This window comes from Mus pahari, chromosome 23 (genome assembly GCF_900095145.1).
Source record: "Mus pahari chromosome 23, PAHARI_EIJ_v1.1, whole genome shotgun sequence".
NCBI lineage: Eukaryota > Metazoa > Chordata > Mammalia > Rodentia > Muridae > Mus > Mus pahari.
In genome coordinates, this window is record NC_034612.1 from 10629094 (window position 1) to 10649770 (window position 20677).

General features: G+C 51.0%; 1 protein-coding gene across 1 annotated transcript in view; it reads right to left on the reverse strand.

Annotated features, from left to right (window-relative positions):
* Positions 1-19441, reverse strand: part of Oas3 (2'-5'-oligoadenylate synthetase 3) — a 26168-nt gene extending 6727 nt beyond the window's left edge. The window contains exons 1-12 of the mRNA XM_021187163.2: positions 19268-19441; positions 15313-15595; positions 14344-14519; positions 12448-12683; positions 11354-11507; positions 10890-11076; positions 10570-10724; positions 6970-7249; positions 5426-5601; positions 2605-2855; positions 2145-2289; positions 352-525 (exon numbers count right to left, since the gene is read on the reverse strand). Of these exons, the coding sequence (XP_021042822.2) occupies positions 352-525; positions 2145-2289; positions 2605-2855; positions 5426-5601; positions 6970-7249; positions 10570-10724; positions 10890-11076; positions 11354-11507; positions 12448-12683; positions 14344-14519; positions 15313-15595; positions 19268-19441 (2391 nt within the window). The remainder of the gene's footprint in view (positions 1-351; positions 526-2144; positions 2290-2604; positions 2856-5425; positions 5602-6969; positions 7250-10569; positions 10725-10889; positions 11077-11353; positions 11508-12447; positions 12684-14343; positions 14520-15312; positions 15596-19267) is intronic.
* Positions 19442-20677: the final 1236 nt, after the last annotated feature.

Below are 20677 nucleotides of genomic sequence, written 5' to 3' on the forward strand. Positions count from 1 at the left end.
AGAAAGGAAGGAGGGAGGAGGGAGGGAGGGAGGGTGGAAGGGAAAGGTTCAACAAAAACTTGCAGAGAAAGAGAGAGAGAGAGAGAGAGAGAGAGAGAGAGAGAGAAGGTAGATCCAGAATCCAGAGAGACTAGTCATCGCTGAAACCTTCGTGGATGTCCCCTGTATCACGCTGTGCCTGCAAAGGGATCTCCTGCCCAGCCTCCAGCTGTATCTCCTGCCTCGTTCCTTTGCTATGGACAAGGACATCACTAGGGCCCACCAGGTGGCTGGAGAGGAGCCCCATCCCGCAGGGAGCCCCCGTCCCCGCCCCATTCCCGCCCCCGTCCCCCACAGCTCCCTGGGTCTCACCTTGACCACCTTGAGCACCTTGATGGTAGAATTCCGGAAGCAGTTTTCTTTCAGGAAGGAACAGATGGTGTCCACTGCTCTCTTCACTTGAGTCAGGAAGTGGCGGTTGGGCTGGAGGAATTCACTGATGAACTTGTCCAGGTCCTCAGCTGGGGTCTGGTGAAGGAGGGCTGGCTGTGGAGAGAAACCGGAGGGGCTGGCTGGAGCAGGATGCGGGACACACCCGAGTATCATCCTTCAGCATCCGCAGAGGCTGATGCTCCCTAGCCTCCTAGACTACCTGTTCTTCCTCACTGGCTGGCAGTCCTGAAGTAGCCTCAGTTTCTCCACCTTTACATGGGCATATGGCCATTCCTCCCCATCCCAGTGGCCCTTACATGTTAAATGGAATAACATCATGCCGGCTGTGGTCCAGATATGATTTGCCTTTCAAAGACTCATGCATTACACGCTGGGTCCTCCGTGGAGATGGGGGAACCTTTAAGATGGAGCCTTGTGGAAGGTGCCTTAGGATGGGCTTAAGGTGGTCCTCAGGGAGCACTGAGTGGGTTCTGACAGGAAAATGTGCCAAGAGCCAACATGGCCCTCCATATCCCAGTAGCCTCTTGCCTTGGGGCATGATGCATTCCTTCAACACACACTCCCCCAGCTTCACGGCGTCCATCACGGCATCCTCAACACAGCCCGGTTTATGTCTGCGCCATAACCTTGAGCCACCTCCTCTATAAAGTTGCCTGGCTTTAGGTATTTTGTTATAGTCACAGAAGTGGACTAAGTAAGACACTAGGCCTTTGGGAACTAGCTGCAGGTGGCTATGTCTTGGGTTTTTCTTCTCCCAACACAGAGCCTAACTATTTGACTGGGGCCTTACATAGAGATGGGAAGTGTGTTGCCTTGTGTAGTTTTAGATTTTAGATTTTAGTAGTTAGGCTTTGTCAACTTGATGTGCTAGGGATCATCTGGGAAGAGGGAACCTCAGCTGAGGAAAAGGCCTTCATCATACTGGCCCGTAGGCAAGCCTGTAGGGCGTTTTTCTGACTAATTATTGATTCGGGAGGGCCCAGCCCACTGTGGGTGGTGCCATCCCCTAGGCAAGTCATCCTAGGTGTTCTGAGCAAGCCCATGAGGAGCAAGCCAGTAAGCAGCCTCTGCTTCCACTTCCTCCCTCCAGGTTCCTGCCTTGTCTTCCCTTGGTGATGGGCTGTGATGTGGGAATGTAAGCCAAACCAACGGTTTGCTTTGGGTTGTGGTGTTTATCACAGCCACAGAAAACAAGTTAGATCAGGGATGCAGAAGAGGGGGAATGGGATGTGGAACCCAGGGTTCAGCCAGGCACAGGTTTTGGGGCTCAGGGAGCTTGGGAGTAGGGACTGCACCCCAGATAAAGGTAGTTTATTGTTCCCGGCTGTCACTTGGGCACTGGGATTTGACCTCTTACAGAGGTCAGCTCTCCGTGGGAGTGGCAGCTGTCACTGTCTGCCCTCTTAGTCACTGGAGAGGTGGCAAAGAAGAGACCTGGAGGGGAGCCACCATGCTCTCTACCCCAGTGTCCTGTCTTCCTAAAAATTTAGGAACATACCATCTATTAGGTGGCATATGGGGTGTGTGTGAGCGCACACACACGTGCACACATACAGATCATCTGTGGAGGTCAGAAGACAACTCTGTGGGTCCAGTTCTCCCCTCCCCCACTTCGAGTGTGTTCTAGGAATTGAACTCAAGTTGTCAGGCTTGTGGGCAAGCACTTTACCCTCTGGGGCTCATCTCAGTGGCCCCAGGACCCTGTTTCTTACCATCACCTCCCAGGGTGGCACCAGAGTCCCATCCCCACTCTGAAGGCAGACTTGTGACCCCAGGGCAGCTGCCTCCTGAGCGAACAGCTTCCAGTTGCCCTGACCCACGTTCCAGGTAGGATCTGCAGGGTCCAGGACTAGAGGCCTGGAGACAGAGCAGAGGGAGGCAGGAAGGACAGTCAGTTCTGAGCAGCTGGGAGGGGCCAGAAGCGATGTTGGGTGGAGCCTAAGCCAGCTTTTGGATCCCTTAACTCTAATGGTGTTTAATTGTGCAAATCAAATGGGCTCCGGGGTCCTCTGGGCACCGGAGTCCATGCTTCCTGATCAGAATCCGGAGGCAAGCAGAAAGGGTGGGATGGGTGACCCAAAGCCTACCATGGCCGCCGCCTCCTCGGTACACGGACTCCAGGAGAGAGTAGGAAGAGGGGGTTGAGGTCATTGGTCACTGGGGAGTATGCACCTGGCTTTCCGAAGCTGGCCGAGAAGGTGTGCTCTGACGGCCGGGTCCTGCACACTGTAGTTGACCGTCCAGTAGATACAGAGTGACTGGTGCTGTTGGATCAGCCTCAGGATGGTCCGCAGGCCTTCAGCCAGGCTGAACTTTTGCTCTCCACAGCCTTGTTCCCAGGCAAAGATGGTCAGGAGCTCCAGGGCGTAGGCTGGGGGCGGAGCATCGCCTGCTGCCTCTCCTCCTTTATATCGAGTGACCACCTGTCACCCGACCAGAGACCGGTCAATGTGGACATCTACTCCAAGCTATCCCTTGGGACTTAGGAGGTGGTGGTGTATGTAAAGAGGAGCTATACAGGAACAGGGGCTATCATGTGTCTACCATGGCATCCCAGCACCATCTGGCAAGTGACAAATATGAGTGCAGGCAGATGTTTGTAGAATACACAGTGATGGTGAACCAAAGCTCGCCTACCGGGCTGCTGGACCAATCAGAACTAAGGCCCGCCTTCAGGGCTGCTGGACCAATCAGAACTAAGGCCCGCCTTCAGGGCTGCTGGACCAATCAGAACTAAGGCCCGCCTTCAGGGCTGCTGGACCAATCAGTGATTATGAGGAGACTCACCTGCTGCAGGTCCAGACCCTGAATTTACTTTTAGCACCCATGATAACCTTGCTATGCCCAGCTCTGGGTCTGACTCAGCATCCTTGCGACTTGTCAAAAGCCAACTTTGACAGCAGGAGTAAACTGAGGTACGGCGTTGAGTCAGCGGACCAAGAGCTGGTAGCTCCTGGCAATTGGGTTCTCTTCTGCTCTTCTGGGGCTAGAGCTGATGACTTCTGGTAGTGAACTCTCTCTTACTATTCTGGGGCCAAGGCTAATGTAATGGTTTCTGCCAATTGACCCCTGCTGATAGCAGCAAGGGATTATAAAAAGAAACTTTGTTGCTTGGCCCAGAGCTTCTCTGTGACCAGGGAGAGTCTCTGAACTCTTAACTCTTTAAGGGGCAGTCAAGAAAGAAAAGGAAAGAGAGAAAAATCATGCACGCACACATACACACACACAGAAAGAAGAAAAGCAGGCTCTAGTAAGCGAATTCCAACAATTTCACATATGCACATATATACATATGTTGTATATATATGTATATATATAACATATGTATATATGTGTGTGTATATAACACACACACACACACATATTTACAGTTAATGGATAGAGCAAAGCTCTAACAAGCAGGCTCTAACAGCCTTTATTTTTGCTTTTAGCTTTTTATAGGTTTCCAGACAAAAGGTCTCTATGTAAGAAAAAAAATTACCTCACAGATAAAATGTTACACAGGAGAGAGTTACAGCAAGATGCTGCTAATAAGTTCAAAGTAGTTGTTTTATCTGCGACTCATTCTATAAGCCCATTATAAGTTCAAAGCAATAGTTTTATATATCAGTAGCTTTGCTCTATCATGGTGCACACCTGTGGCCTCATCCTTGAACCTGACCTAGAATGAATGTTTTTCTTTGATCAAAAATCTGTGCCAAACTTATTTCTCTTCCTAGTGCAATTTACTTGCTTGTAATGTATGAAGGCTTATTGAACTCCTTATCATGCAACCTCATTATTCTATGAAGGGGGGGGGGCAGACACATTCTATTCTTGATCCTAACTTCATTATATCTTCCAGGCAAAACAACCCCCCCCTTAGACTTTCCATCAATTTTTCTAACTTCCTAAAGTTATTTAAACCAAATCAGTAATCCTAAAAAATCATGAATTCATCTAAGCAGCATCAATACAAGAAAGTCTGTCTTTCTATTGATTCTGCAAGAAATCTGCCCAACAGAGTGGGTTAAAAAAACAAAACAAAACCAGGAAACCACAAGCTATGTTAGATATGATGAGGGACGACAGGCAGAACAGTTAGAAGCAATCCTGAGATAGAGTCCCTGTGGTCCATATGCCTTTTCAGGGCTCACCCACCGCAGCCATGCAAAGCAGTGGCTCATCTCCTGGAAGCTTACTCGCTTGCCACAGCCTCCCTTGCATGGCTCCTGACAGTGGCTGTTTACAGGAAGCCTTTTGGGATGTGTTGATTTAACAGCTAAGCTTCCACCAACCCAAAGGCTAACATGGTTATCAGTAGAAGGTAAGGCTATAGCAGAACTCTCGTCTCTGCTGCTATCAACCATTGCATCTGAGAACTGTTTTGATTTAGGACTTTTCTTTCTTTTTTTCTTTTTCTCTTTCTTTCTTTCTTTCTTCCTTCCTTCCTTTCTTTCTTTCTTTCTTTCTTTCTTTCTTTCTTTCTTTCTTTCTTTCTTTCTTTCTTTCTTTCTTTCTTTCTTGTAGTATTTTTGAGACAGTGTCTCTCTATGTAGCCCTGGCTATCCTGGTCCGTCTGCTTTTGCCTCCTGAGGACTGGGATTAAAGGTGTGCACCACCACTCCTGGTTTGGGCATTTTTTATTTTCTTTTTAAATTTCTTATTACTATTCTGTTACTATAAATGTCATGAAACTGTCCCCACTGAACATGGAATTTGGTGGCCTATATCTGGTGGCTTGTATTCCTGTCCATGTTAAACTAACTCTTACCCCTTTAAGGAGAGAGCTGGGTTTTGCTTCTGTTAAGGACATGAATGTGAGCTGGCCCTCAGAGAAGGGCTTGCAAGGAAGAAGGTTTCTAGAAGCTGCTCATGTTGAACTTGAAAAGAGGTGGTGATGGCGGACCATCCTAGGCACTTGGGGGTGAAGACTGTGATGGAGGTGGTTTCCGGGGGAGGAGGAGGGAGGGAGGTGGCTTCCTGGGAAGGGGGGAAGTGGGAGGGTGCTCACCTGGCGGTACCAGTGTTTGACCAGTAGCATCAGGCTCTTGAGTTTGGGAGGGCAAGTGTTTATGAAGTTCCTTCGGAGCTCTGCGAAGCAGGCTGCGTGCTCCCCGGCCAGGCAGCCGCTGCTGAAAAGGGAGGAGTACACCTGGGGCTGAGGTTTGGCGCCGGACTTCAGCGGCCCTGCAGAAGCACAGAACACGTGTGACACCCATTCATCCATACACGGATTAGGTTCAGCATTAATGACTCTACACTGTGGCCAGCCGTGTTAGCAATCTGTGTTAGCATCACTGTAATATGTAGCCCAGGCTGGCCTGGAACTTGCAATGGTCCTCCAGTCTCAGCCTTTCAAATGCTGGGATTATAGGTATATAGCATCTGGTTCATAGTTTGCACTACCTTCCTCCACCCCCACCCCCGACTCTGCAATGAGTTCTGGGGCGAGACAGGCCTGGGTTCAGATCCAAGCTGTGTGGATTGCCTCTGGGCCTCAGTTTTCTCAGAGTGAAAGGGGCTCACGAGGCTACAAGAGATGGCTCCGTGGATCCCATTTGCCGGCGGAGCTCCCAGTAACAAGTCACAAAGGAAGAAGAGTGGCAGCGCAACAGAGGAGGTGGCTCGAGGATGGGAGATGTAACACTTTAATAACCTGAAACTCGGGGGCTGGAGAGATAGCTCAGCGGTTGAAAACAGTTGTTCTTGACATCCACAGGGCGGCATGCAACATTGTGTGACTCCAGCCCCGGGGATCTGGCGCCACTTTGTGGCTCTGGCAGGTACTGCATGCATGTAGCATTACTGGCAAGCACACATGAAACAAAAATTAAGAAAGGAGAAAAACCCCAACAATCTAAGACTGGACCTAGACTCACACATCTATGATCCCGGAAGATTTGTGAAGCTGAGGCAGGGGGATAGCACTCAGCTTGTATATCAAGGCCCAGTTTAAGGGCTGTGGAGATGACTCAGTGGATATGAGCATTGACTGCTCTTCCAAAGGTCCTGAGTTCAAATCCCAGCAACCACATGGTGGCTCACAACCATCCGTAATGAGATCTGACGCCCTCTTCTGGTGTGTCTGAAGTCAGCCACGGTGTACTTTTGCATAATAATAGTAAATAAATCTTTGGGCCAGAGCAAGCAGGATTGAGCGAGCAGGGCTGACCTGAATAAGCGGGGTTGACCAGAGCAAGCAGAGGTCCTAAAAAAATTCAATTCCCAACAACCACATGAAAGTTCACAACCATCTGTACAGCTACAGTGTACTCACACATATAAAAAGTAAACAAATAAATCTTTTGTTTTCCAAACCCAGTTTAAAATAAAATGAGTGGGGAAATCAAGTGAACAGTGGAGCTGGGGCAGGTCACCCCAGGACAGAGAAGACAGAAATTAGGTGACATTTAAATAACAGCACTGGGGAATGTTTGATGATTGCTTTAAAATCTCCCAGGGACGATTTTCAGTGCTTCGTGAATCCCAAGGAATATGACAGGTGCCCCCTGTTCGATGGTTCCTTGTTCCCTGGGGGTCCCATAACTGTCTTACCCACAGCATCGAAAGCAGGCAGCACACTGAGGTCCACCCAGTTGCTGAGGTCGGTGGCCGCCAGCTGGAGTTGCAGGGCATTGGGCTTCTGTTCAATTAACTGTAGGCTCAGTCCAGGCACGGGGTTCTGACACCAGCGTCGAAGCTGGGCCTGCATGTCACACAGGATCTCTGCCTGGTGGGGCTTCTGGCCCTTGAAGTCCCCAAGGGTTTTATAAAAGATGACAAGTTCCACGTCACAGCTGCCCCTGAGATCTGTACCACGGCCAAAAGAGCCACCCTGTGGAAGGAAGTGCAGCTCAGACTTCGGACTCTTTTATTTCTTATTTTTTTATTATTTAAATGTATTTTATACATCACACATATTAATAACATCGAGTATTTTGAGAATCACATTTGATTACTTTTTTTTTTTTTTTTTTTTTGGTTTTTCGAGACAGTGTTTCTTTGTGTAGCCCTGGCTGTCCTAGAACTTACTCTGTAGACCAGGCTGGCCTCGAACTCAGAAATCTGCCTGCTTCTGCCTTCTGAGTGCTGGGATTAAAGGCATGTGCCACTACTGCCCAGCTTTGTTCAACTTTTATATTCATAGCCTTTCCATACCCTAAAAATATCATTAATGAATATTTAATACCATACATAACTGAGGATCCTATATCAAATGTTGAATACTAAATTGTTTCAAAACATACAAAATATTCCTAAGGAGTTAAGCATAGTAAAAGAGCATAAAATATTAAAAAATAAATCATTAAGGAATATATTCAAAAGCCCTTATATGATACCACCTGACCTAGTGAGAGAATATTTAAAACGCATTATATATCTGCCTGCGTACATTGTCTAACAATGCAGACTTCAGACTTTTGAGGAATCCCAACCCTCCAGGAACCTGGAAGTTGTGCAGGTGTCCTTTTGGTGGCCTGAGATGTGACTTTTGCTGATGTTGGGTCTGAATCTTAGGAGAATCCCGGGGGTCCAACCCTCAGGAGGCTTAAGAGCAGAGTTGTATCTGCGGAGCCTGCCTCCAGGTCCACTGTGTCAGACAATTGTGTGGCTGCGAACTCGGGAGGGTGTTGAGGCAGTGACCCATACTGTCCTCCTCTGAACATATCTAAGCAACAGGAGGTGGATGTCCACGCCCTGGAGACCAGCAAGACAGTGTGTATTCTGCTCGCCTGGCCCAGTCAACCACTCAGCTTTCCACCCAGCTATCCACTCAGGAATTTAATTCACTATGGTTGGTAAACAGAAAGCCCCTGGCTTTGGGCCTTCCTTAGTACCTGCTAGGGCAGGAAGGGTGCTAAACACTGGATACACTGGCTTGTGTGTGTGTGTGTGTGTGTGTGTGTGAGAGAGAGAGAGAGAGAGAGAGAGAGAGAGAGAGAGAGAGAGAGAGGCAGGCGAGTTGTCGGGTGTCTTCATCTATGTAGTCCAGGCTGACCTTGAACTCAAGACGCCCCCCCACACACATATGTGCTTCTGTCCTTCAAGTGCTAGGATGAAGGGTGTGTGCCACCAGGCTTGGTGAGACTAACTTAAAAAAATACTATGGGTAGGCATTGGACAGGCCTTAGCAGAGGGGAAGGGTGTGAGAGAGCTGAGGCTGGGGGCAGCAGGGAGAGCAGGTTCCAGGAGAGAACTGGACTGACTACAAGCTCCCTCGTGAGCCTGGAGCTGTCGAAGCAGGTCAGTGTGAGGCCAGAAAGGGTTAGACGCATCCAGGACCAGTCCCACAGCCCTCAGGGGAAACACGGAAGATTTTGAGCACAAGATGGGAGTGATCTAATTCTTTTAACAGGAATTTTAAACAGCAAAATCCCAGGCACCTCATTGTGTGTGTGTGTGTGTGTGGGGTGTCTCTCGGTGATAGAGCAATTGCCTGGGATGGCGAGGCACGGGTGTCAGTCAAAACCACACCAAATGAACAATAAAACTGTATCGTTAAAAGCAGAATGAGCCAGGTGTGGTAGGCCATATCTGCAACCCCAGTTGTGGTGATGGTGAGGAAGGAGGAGGGGCTGGAATTTGAGGCTAGCCTGGGCTACATAGTGAGTTCCTGGCTAGCTTGGGCTGCATGTGAGATACTATCCCTCCTCCAAAAGTTCCAAACATTGAAGAGGAGGAGGAAGAGGAGGAGGAAGAAGAGGAGGAAGAGGAGGAGGAAGAAGAAGAGGAGGAGGAAAAGGAAGAGGAAGGAGGAGAGACAGGGAGACAGATGGGAGATGGGGGCAGACACTGTGGGTGGGGGAAGATGAGATGGAAACAGAGACTACTGTGACAATGATGATGATGATGAAGAAGAAGAAGAAGAGGGAGAAGAGGAAGAAAGCAAAAGCTGAACTTGTTTGGCTTTTGATGACATGGAAATGAGGCCGCAATGCTGGATGAATATGTGTGGAACCATGAAAGGCAGCCTGGTTCCTGGTTGAGCTAAGGCTAGAAGCCCTGGTGACCCTGAAAGGACTGTAGGCACTTTGCCTGATTCCTGGGCACCAGGCCCCTGTCACCAGCTCCCCCCCCCAATAGATTTGTGGCCATCAGTCATTTAGGGACAACACCCCAAGCTCCTCCACAGGTAGAGGATGTGACCTGGGGTAACATAGGTTCCAGGCAGATCTCCATGTTAATGAGGTACCTAAAAGCCTGGAGAACTTAGCCAATAAGCTTTCCTTCCCAGACGCTCCTCCCTGTGAAAGGTATTTAACCTCAGGCCTGCCCTGAGAAGTGGGGTACGGTTTTACTCATCCACTTTCCGCCATGACAAGAAATGCCTTAAAACCATAGACTGCCTCTTTTCATCGGAATCCGCCTTGGGGAGCCATGGAGAAGGCCTTCGTCTATAGAGCTGCCGTCTAATCTCCTGTAGGAGGCCTCTCTGCCCTCGCAGCCATGGCTGCATCCAAGCCAAGCCAAGCCCAAGCCACCGCTGCCGCCAAGCCAAGAACTTCCCCCTCAGGACCAGCCTGAGTTCCCCTTCCCCCAAACCCCCCAGGCCAGGTCCAGCCCCCCCCTCCATTCTCAGCTCTTCTGTGGTTCCCAGTGGCACCTGGGTGTCCAAGAGCCTGAGAACCAGATGGCCCTGGTCTCCTTACAGGTCTGCCGAGCCCCTGAGCCAGCTCCGGCTATCCTGTGACTTAGATTATGATCCCCCCACTCCTGAAGCGGTGTCCTGGGGCTTCTCTATGGCCCACCCCACCACCACCACCACTTGGGGTAAGAGCAATCAACTTCCCGTGTCCTGCCTCCCCGAGCGGCCGAGCCCTGTGGTAGAGCGGACCCATAACCCTACAAACATACCCAGCATAGGCTCCTGCAAAGCATGGGGACACCAGAGAGAAAGCCAGGCTAGCCATGACGTAGGACATACAGAGTTGCCAGAAGTTACAAACATAGCTTTGATTTACTCTATTTCCAGTTTAAAGTAGGATGTGACACCATTTTAACCCAAGGGAGTGTCTATTTGTCTATACCCAACCAGCAAGCCACACTTCCTAGGACATCCATTTCCCCTGGCCAACTTTGGCTCTGTTGAGGACCCTCTCTGACCACCGTGGTTCCCCAGGGGCCTTCCAATGGCACCTTCATCTTCCGACTCACCTTGCTGACCCTCAAGACTTTGTATGCACACTTCTCCCGGAGGCAGCACAAGATGGCGTCGATGGCCTGCCTCACCTGCTGCTGGAACTGGGGACTTGGCCTCAGGTGGTCCTGGATGAAGGAGTCTAGATCCTTGCTGGGGATCTGTGACAGATCTGGGCCCATCCCTGACCCAGCGGTGGAGATGCTAGAGTGGCCAGGAGGCGTGTTTGAGGATGCTGCTCTCTGGGTGACCAGAACGTGACTTGAGATACTATCCAACGCTGCTTCATGGACAGTCTTTGGATGAATTGCTTTCTCGAGGCTCTTGTGGGTTTTACTGACACTTGGGTTTGGCATAGCAGGGATCTTGGTGGCTGCTTCTGGAAATCCTGGAGCTGAATTAGAAGATTTTAGGCTCCTTTCCTTCGACAGAACAGCAAGGTGGCCTTTGTTGTCTTCAAGGGCCTGGTTAGGCCCTTGATAGATTGGGTGGCCCAAATCCAAAATCCCAGCCCGTGGAAGGCCCTGGAAGGTGATGACCAAGCCTTATCAGCCAACAAAGAAGCGCCTCTCACCACCCTTTCTCCCAGCCTGTCTGGGCACAGCTGAAGTGACTGAGGCTTGGGAAGGGGGAGGAGCCATGGGAGATATGGCCCCTGGTGGGCTCTGCTGGGGAAATAGCTGTGAGGAATTCTAGGTGGACAGACATATCCAGAGAGCAGAATACCCCAGGCTGCTGTACCCCCAAACCCTTGGCACATCAGCACAAAGCCTGTGGTCCCCTGGTGGTTCCCTTACTCACCGGCCCCTCCCAAGGCTGCACAAGGACTCCTGAGGCCTGCTTGAAGCACTGCTGGCTAAAGCTGGATTCAGCCTCCTTGGCCAGCACATCCCAGCGCCAGGCTGTCCCGTTGCCCACATCCCACGTTGGGTCAGCTGGATCCAGGATCACGGGCCTGCAATTCCAGAGACAAGAAATCTCCAGGAAGTCTGAAGGGTCAGAGTTAGGGCAGATCTGACACTCACCCCAGCTTTGCCCTTCCAGACGCACGGGGGAACTTTCCTCATTTGCATAAAGATGACATCACCCGATTTGCTGGAGCTCCCTCCCCGCCCTGGGTCCTCAACTCCAACATGGTGGTTTGAATGAGAGCAGTCCCCCATAGACTCAAGTATTTAGATATTTAGTCCCCAGTTGGTGGAACTATTTGGAAAGGATGAGGAGGCCGGGCCTTGTTGGAGGAGGGGTGTCACTGGGCATATGGATGAGCTTTGAGGTCTCAAAAGACTCTCTCTTCTCCAGCCCCCGTCCTGCCTGTGGATCAGGATGTGAGCTCTCAACTACTGCTCCAGCACCGGGCCTGCCTGCCTGCTGCCATGCTCTCTGCCACGAGGGTCCCACCCTCTGGAACCGTGAGCCCCAATTAAATTTGCTTTATTGCCTTGGTCATGGTGTTCATCATAGCATAGCATGACAAATTTATACAAACGTTTCCCCACCAATGGGTGAGCCACAACTGTACGGATGGATCATAGAGACTTAATGAGGAATAAGAAGCAGACCCAGCAGGGCATGCTGCCAGAGTCTCTTCACTAGGGCTAAAGACCAGGCAAGACTCTGAGATGTTACCACTGGGGCACTGCTGTCTGGGAGGGAGCCCACCCCCCCTCCCCTGCCTGGGAACTGGACATGTTCCGTGGCCTGAGGGGTGGCTTCACAGGTGTGAAAACTGCCATCAATGTATGACTGTCCACAGGTTGATTAAACAGGCGTGATGTGAGCCCAGGGTATGGTTCTGTTTCTAAACTCCCTCAAGTGTTTAATCAACCAGGACCAACTCATTCCCCTAGCATCCAGGATGGGAGAGCAGACAGCGGGAGCCGAGGAGGGAATACCTGGGTCTCTTAAGCTGCCTTCGCAAGAACTCCCCAACCGTAGGGTCCTCAAAGCCATAGTTTTCCGTCCAGAAAATGCAGAGGTACTTGTTGTGTTGGATCAAGGCCAGGACGGTCCGGAGCCCTTGGGCCAGACTGAAGGTGTCCTTCCCACAGCCCTGCTCCCAGGCAAAGATGGTAAGCAGCTCTAGGGCATAGCTGGGGGGCAGTGTGGCCCTCACGGCCTGTGTCTGCATCTGTGAACCACAGGGAGGGCTTGGCTCCGTGAGGGGGGACAGAGCTGGGGTTCATAGCACCCCACAGTCTGATCCTGGGGCTGTACATTGCTTCCTCAGCTAGCCCCAGGATCCAGTTCTTCCCCCGCCCCAATCTTTCTCATCTGCCTACTGTGGGTTTTCAGACTGGAATGAGGGAACCGGGAGGAGTGAAAATCGAGCCTCAGCAGAAAGGTGGCCAGAGAGGAGTCTGAAGGGAGATTATATTACTCGGTCAGTTTACCCCTAAATAAAGAGAGGCAGGTCTAGGGCTCAGTGAGGTTGGAGAAGATGAGACACTTGGTACCTAGGGGAAAGGGTGCTAAGAAACCATTCTCTTTCCTGGAGCGCAGGGTAGACTGGGTGGTTGGGCTTCACCCGTTCCTTTGGGTTCTATCTCTCCTCCGCTGGACAGAGGACTTCGGAGTCTGTATTGCGTCCTTGGGATCCCACACACTAGAGAGGGAGGGGCCCACACTCCTAAAGGAGGCACGCTGGCTCTCCAGAAGTGACTTGTCTGGGTGGAGGTGGCCAGCAGCCCTGCCCTACATCCCCCCTCATCTCTGGGTTTGTGGCACATAAGTCTAAGCACATGGGCACCCACCACTCAGGTATTGGAAGACTGTTCTAAAACCCAGGATGCCTGGTCCCATAGTTTCCCTAATGTTCTTTCCCCTCCCACCCTCCCATCTTTAGGAAAGAGGATCCCATGTAGGATCCTGGTTGTCCTTAGGTTTACTATGCAGTCCTAGGTGATCCTGTGTTTAAGGTTTTCCTCATCCCACCCCCCACCCCCACCCCCACCCTGAGAGCTTGGGTCACAGGTGAGTGCCATCACAGCTGGCTCTCTTGGTTTGTTTGTTTCAACAGAGTCATATGCTATGTGGCCCATACTGGCTTCAGATGTCTGATCTTCCCCCCCTTCTTCTCCTCTCAAATTAGGATTCAGGGCCATGCATTTGCCTGTAGAGACTCCACCTTACGTTCGAGGAACCCGAGACTTGTGCGTTCCTTTATGGGCAAGTGGCAGAAGCAGAGGCCCAGAGGGGTCTGGGAATTTGCCCAAGGCCAAACAGCAAATGAATTAGAACCCCGAATCTTCTCACACCCAGACCTGCCTACAACGAGTGGTTTACTGGAGCCGGGATTTGAGGGGAGCTTGTTCCCTCATCTCCAGGGCACCCCACAACCCACCTTTCCATCAGAGTTGCTAAACAAGTATGAGAAGATCAGGAAGCCATTCCAAGGCTGGGAAGGATCTGAGCTCATGACTTCAAATCCAACAAGAAAGGCTTTTGCAAGGATTTCTGGGAGATTCATTTAGAGAAAGACATCTTAAGATTCCCACAGAATGGACCATTCAGAGGAGAAATGATTATACCTGCTAACATTGAAATCCAACTATTCTCAGTGAGAAATGACTCTTAAAGATGGTAGGGGTATAATCCACAGACTGTGAGACCACATCCTCATTATTGTAAGTAAATAAAGACCAACATCCACAGTATGTAAAGAGCACCCATAAATCAACAAGAAGTCAGCTCACAAGAGAAAACCATAGACAAAGAACAGAGCAGGTGCTTCCCAGAAAGAGAATAAAATGGTCTTAGGCTGCAGGCAGGACCCACGCAAGTGGCCTCACCTGGCGGTACCAGTGTTTGACCAGCAGGATTAAGTTCTTAAGCTTGGCTGGGCGAGCGTTCACAAAGTTCTTTCGGGGCTCGGTGAAGCAGGCCGAATACTCCCCGGCCTGGCAGCGGCTGCTGAGGAGGGAGGAGTACACGTTGGGGGTTGGCTTGACTCCAGAGCGGGGCTGTCCTGAGGACAATCAAGGGCAGTGGGTTAGGAAGACACGGAGGACACCGTGGACACTGAACTCAGCCCATCTGGAGCTGGGGGTACAGGGTAGGGGCTGAGGGGAAGAGTGGCTAAACAGAGAGGAGCTTCCGGCTAAGGCACGGGTGTCAGGGGCCTGGCTGTTGTGGTCAGGAATTGGTCGCAGCAGGGTACAGGCACTGACCCTGTACCTTTGTCCTCATTATCAGATAGGGACAGAAGTGTATTTCAGGATATGTCTAACGTATTATAGGTGGAGCACCTTAGAGAATTCAGGTTTTTTTGTTTGTTTGTTTTTTGTTTTTTCAAAACAGGGTTTCTCTATGTAGCCCTGGCTGTCCTGGAACTCACTTTGTAGACCAGGCTGGCCTCGAACTCAGAAATCCACCTGCCTCTGTCTCCCAAGTGCTGGGGTTAAAGGCATGCGCCACTACCACCAGGCAAAATTCAAAATTCTTTTAAAAAGTCTCCAAAAGAGCACTTTTCACCAGCCTGGGTCATCCCAGAAACCTTTGCCTTTAGGGCAGAGGGAGACAAATCAGAGAGGCACAGTGAGGACCAGGCACCTGCCCCAGGACCGCAATGCCAGGGGAACTAGGTATTTCTGGCTCCTGGGTGTCTAAAATCAATATATTTAGGCAAGAAACCAAGATCCAGAGAGGGCTAGGGGCTCTCCTCGGTCACACAGCAAGTGGGTAGAAGGTCAGAAGGCAATGACCAATCTTTCTCCTAATGATGATGCCCCCGACTCTGGACCAGGCCAGGGAGTCCTCACCTAGGACATCAAAGGCAGGCACCAGGCTAACATCTATCCAGTTTTCTTGGTCTGCCGATGCCAGACGAAACTGTAAGATCCTGGACGCCTTTGACTCAGAAAACTCAAAAGTCAGGCCAGGCCCGGGGTGGCCCCCCCAGGACTCCAGCAACGTCCGCATGGCACCCAGGGTCTCTGAGTGACAGGTCTTCTGGTCCCCAAAGCTCCGGAAGCAGTTGAGGAAGATGACGAGCTCGACGTCGGTGCCACCCCTGAGAGCTGTGCCCCGGGCATAGGCTCCCCCCTGTGAAGAAGAGAGACAGCTGGGGACTGCACACTACTGTACTATTCCCCATAGGGGCTCCTGAGGGACCCAGTGGGCCGTGAGGGTTGGGAGGGGCCACCAGGTAGCTATTGGCATCCGTCACCAGGCAGATCCGGGGTCCTACTCACAACATCTGGGCTTGAGCTTGGGAGAAAGACTTTAGTCTGTAAATGAACGCCTGTTGTTAATGCTGGACTCCAATCCCGCCAACCCTTTCCTATTTTTAAAGTATCTTATTTATTTTTATTTCATGTGTATGGGTGTTCTGCATGCACATATGTAATGCATGTGTAGTGTGTGTGTGTGTGTGGGCCTGCAGAACTCAGAAGACAGGTCCTGGATTCCCCTGGAACTGACATTATACACAGTTGTGAGCTGCCACATGGGTACTGGGAAATGAACCCAGGTCCTCCATGAAAGCAGCCAGAGGTCTGAACCCCTGAGACATCTCTCCAGCCCCCTTTTCAGTTTGCACGTGTGTCCATTTTTGCATATGTGGGCCCATGCAAGCATGGGGTGCGTGTGTATGGGGGCTTGTATGTGTGCACACGTGTATGAGTGTATGTTTGTGTGTGTGCATCGGGTGTGTGTGTACCTGTGCTTGTGGGTATATGTGTGGGTATGCATGCGCATGTGTGTATATGTGTGTATGTGTGCGTGTGTGCATGAATGTGTATATATGTGAGTGTGTGTATGTGTGTGTTTTTGTGTGTGTACATGTGTATGAGTATGTGTTTGTGTTTGTGTGTGTGCATTGGGTGCGTGTATACCAGTGCTTGTGGGTATGTGTGCGTGTGTGCATGAGTGTGTATATATGTGAGTGTGTGTATGTGTGTGTTTTTGTGTGTGTACATGTGTATGAGTGTGTGTTTGTGTTTGTGTGTGTGCATTGGGTGCGTGTATACCAGTGCTTGTGGGTATGTGTGTGTGTGCATGCGCATGTGTGTATGTGTGAATGTGTGTGTATATGTGAGTGTGTGTATGTGTGGTGTTTATGTGTGTGCATGTGTGTGTGCTTTTGTGTGTGAGTGTGTGGTATGTGTTTGTGTGTATGGTCTGCATCTGTGTGTGAGTCTGTGTGTTTGTGTTTGTGTGTGTGTGTGTGTTTGTGTGAGTGCATGTGAACACCCAAGGTTGATGTCAGTAATCCTCTCCCTCACTGTGGCAAGATCCCTGGATCAAGCCCAGAGCTCTCCAAGAAGGCTGATTTCTCTGGCCAGCTTGCTCTGAGGATGCACTGTGTCCACTTTCTGAAGCCTGAACCACAGGCATCTATGTGGGTTCTGGATATTTGACCTCCAGGCCTCATGCTTGTGTGGCCTTAGCCACTGAGCGGTCCCTCCAGCCTCCGTTCTCAGCTCTTTAGAGCCAAGTGTGGTCGGGAAGCTCACTCCTTTTTTGGCACCGAGGACAGAAACATGCTGTGACAGGGCCTAGTGTCCAGACCCTTCGGACGGTGTTTGGGTCTCAAAGCTTCCAGCCTGAGGACTCTGGGAGGAGACTTCCAAGACCCGCGCTCTGTACTCTGTATCAGCCATCTGTTATCTGCTCTGAGCACACAGCCGCCCCGGTGTGACCAAATATGGCGGCAGATACCCGCATGTGAGCCCACTCGTAGGACGGGAAGAGTCAGATGAGGCACAGGCACCAAACAGTCTGGGACCCCTGTTACTCCAGTGATGACATGCCAGGCCCCTCAAGGCTGATCCTCTGGTTGCGTGTGGAGAGACAGAGAGGAAATGACCACTAGGCAGCTTCCAGTCTCACCCATGAGCACCTCCCTAAGGATGCTGGGAGGGAGGTACTTCCTCATCTTGCAAAGGAAACAGAAAACCTGAGAGGGGTTGCTTCCACCTCTCTTCCCTGAAGAGAAGAGGAGTGTAGAGGTTTTGCTCTTACAGGTCACCTCAGTGCTGAGTGTGGACCCCCAAGACCTGGAGTCTGCGCGTAGACCTATATGACCCTGACCCCAAATTATTTCTGATTGGTGAACAAAGATGCTGGCAGCCCATAGCTGGGCAGAAGAGACATGGGTGGGGTTTCCTGGGCTTGTGGTCTGAGGAGAACCACAAGGAGAAGAAGGAGGTGGAGGAGGAGAAGCTGCTGTGGGTTAGGTGAGCCATAGAAACGTGGTCCCAAGGGCTGGCCAATTGGAGTTAAGAGCAGCCCAGATGGAACATAGTAAGTAATAACTTAGGGTTATTGATGGGAAAGTAGATTCTAACAGCAGAGAAGATGCGTATCTGCCCAGCTCTTGTGCTGTTTAAGGCTTACTGTGTGTGCGTCTTTTATCTGGGAGCTGAATGATCAAAGGCAGGATAGAAACCCTGCGCTGGGATTAAAAATCTCTATTAACAGAGGACAGGGAGTTCCCAGCTGACACCTCAGGGGCACAATGAGGGTCTTCCCGCCATCCTGTATTGAGCTCAGTTATGGTTTCAAACCCATCCCATGAGGAGTTTAAAGAGGTCTTGCTCCATGAACCCTGTTCCTTCCACCCCCACCCTTACCCTATCCTCTTTGGGCGGTTGAAAGGAGACTTTGTAGCCTCTGGTGGACCACACCTGTAACCCCCAGTACACAAGGGCCAAGTTAGGTCTGAAATAATGGCCTGGTGATGTTTATATTACTCACTGCTCATCGACCCTCACCCAAGGACCTTGAGACTCTCTAGTGCAATTCTGCCCTAAACTGTTCCCGGCCTGAGGTATATCGCTTGGGAGACTGGGAGGAGGGGAGAGCCTGTGCAGCTTCCAGAAGGCCTGGTCCCTGCTGGTGAAAACTTTCCAGTGGGACCCACTTTCCTAGGCTCAGTAAGGAAGATCAATAGGTTCATTGATTCCCCAGAGTGACCTGTGGTGGGATTGTTTCCTGTTAGTCCCTGGGGCCCTAAGAGAAGGGATACAAGTTGCCTACATCCCCCATTCCCTGGAAGGATTTCAGCCACACCTGAGATGCAAAAGCAGGCTCTGCATCTCCCAGACCCCAAGCCTCCTTCCACATCTCCAGCTCAGACCCAGCCTCAGGAACTGTCAGGTGACCTGAGACCTGCCCAGGACAATCTCTAGTCTCACTGTGCCCCTCCTAGGTCCCTATGATGCCCCTGCATCAGCAGGTTTGCCAGGATGAAGGCAGCTCAGGGTTTATCAACCCCCCTAGCTCTCTGAGCAGCCAAAGGTTCTAGGGTGGCCTGGCAGGATGCCCAAGTGACACAGTGTGGCTTAGAGTAGCAGCTCAGCCGCACTCAGCCTCAGTTTCCCCATTCCTAAAATTGGCAGTAATCCCTGAGGTAGGGACCTCAGGAGCCATGATGCTGAGGGAGTCTGTGTGCTTTAGCTGGGTCATGTTCTTTTTCTCAAAGACTGGGTCCTAGTGGGTGTGAGTGTGTGATCCCCCTGCCTCAGATCAGCGAGGCTCAGGCAGTGTGAGGTTAGACTCTGAGCGAGTGAGTGAATGAATGAGACAGCCTTTAGGAGAGCATAGGAAGCCATCAGGTGACCCGTTGCTGCCCTGGCTGGGCCTTTACCCTGGAAGTGTAACTTAGTTTTTGATGCCTCAGTTTCCCCACAGACTGGCTGGTTACAGCAACACCTGAGCCATCCCTCAAGAAGACCCTGAAAGTGTCTGCCCTGGGGTGCCCCACCCTCTCACCTTGGCCATCCTTATCATCTTTGGTCTCTGTGACCCTTGGGCTCTGTGCTGCTGTAGGGCGATGTTCAGGGACCCCAGAGCACCCCGTACGGCTGCTGTGAACTCAGGGGCTGGGTGCAGGCTGTGGGTCACCAGCTTGTCCAGAGCTCCGGCTGGCGTGTGGTACAGGTCCATGTTGACCCGCACTGGAGAGTTTCGTTTCTCTCCAGGGCTTCTTGGGGGTGTTCCTGAGGTGACAGCAGGGTGTGTTCCCTGAGTCACCTCCCTCGAGCTAGCTCTTTCACTTTCATTTTCTCCTCCCTGCTGAGTTCCTCTCTTCCCTTGGTTCAGGCTCAGGGTGTTTGTTGAGATTATCTGTTTATGGCTTGCTGTTTCCTGGTGTAACTTCTGACCCTCTGGGCAGCCTGGGAACACTGGGGACCAGGCTCACAGGTCCCCTAGGTCTGCTGAGGCTTCCTGACCTCCTATTTGGGGACTCAAGACAGGCTGCCACGGAGCACCTCAGAGCCAGGCCTGAGGAAGCAGAGCCCCTACACCTCTCCTAGCCCAAGTTCTCATCTATTGTTTTGCTGTGCTGCCCTGTGTTAACCTCTCTGGGCCTCAGTTTTTTTCCATCTGTAAAATGGGGATATATTTATGAGCCTCCATTAAATCTCTGGTAGTGGTCTTAACATAAGTATGCACTCACTCAATTCTCTGAAAAGCTTACAAAGTGGGGGTACAGCTGTCTTCATTGTAGAGTCAGGGTGGCAGGTGGACAGGTGTAAGTCGCCTAACATCACACAGCATGACTGTCAGAGTTAGAATCTGAACTCAGGTCTTCTAGTCCCAGGCATCCTGACTTTTTGCTCCTTGCTCCGCTGAGGCACAAGGATGCTCCAAGAGGAGACATCAGATTGGTGAGTGTGGCAGGGGCTGCACATAGGACTAGGGTAAGAAATGGGAGCTTCTGTGCTTAGTGTCCTGGCTGTGGGAGGAGATACTGAAAACAGAAGCAAGGGCAAGTTCAGAACTGGATCCCAAGTGATGGTTCTTTCTGCTGCACGCCTGTGTGTTTGTGTGTGTGCATGTGTGTGCATGGGGCGTGTGTGTCTGAACATGTGTGTCTGCACTTGTGTGCGTGCACATGTGTGTGTATATGTCTGTGGGCATGTGCATGTGAGTGTCTGTCTGTGTATGTATGCACACGTCTGTACATGCACACATGTGTGCGTGCGTGTGTGTGCATGTGTGTCTACACATGTGTGTCTGCATCTGTGTGTATGTGTGTGCGTGCGTGTGTGTTTGCCAGTCAAAACTGCACATGTGTGGAACAGGGAGTCCTGTGTGTGTGTGTTGAGAACCTAGTGTCTTCAAGTATTAATCACAGCTGACGGAGGGTGTGTGTGTGTGTGTGTGTGTGTGTGTGTG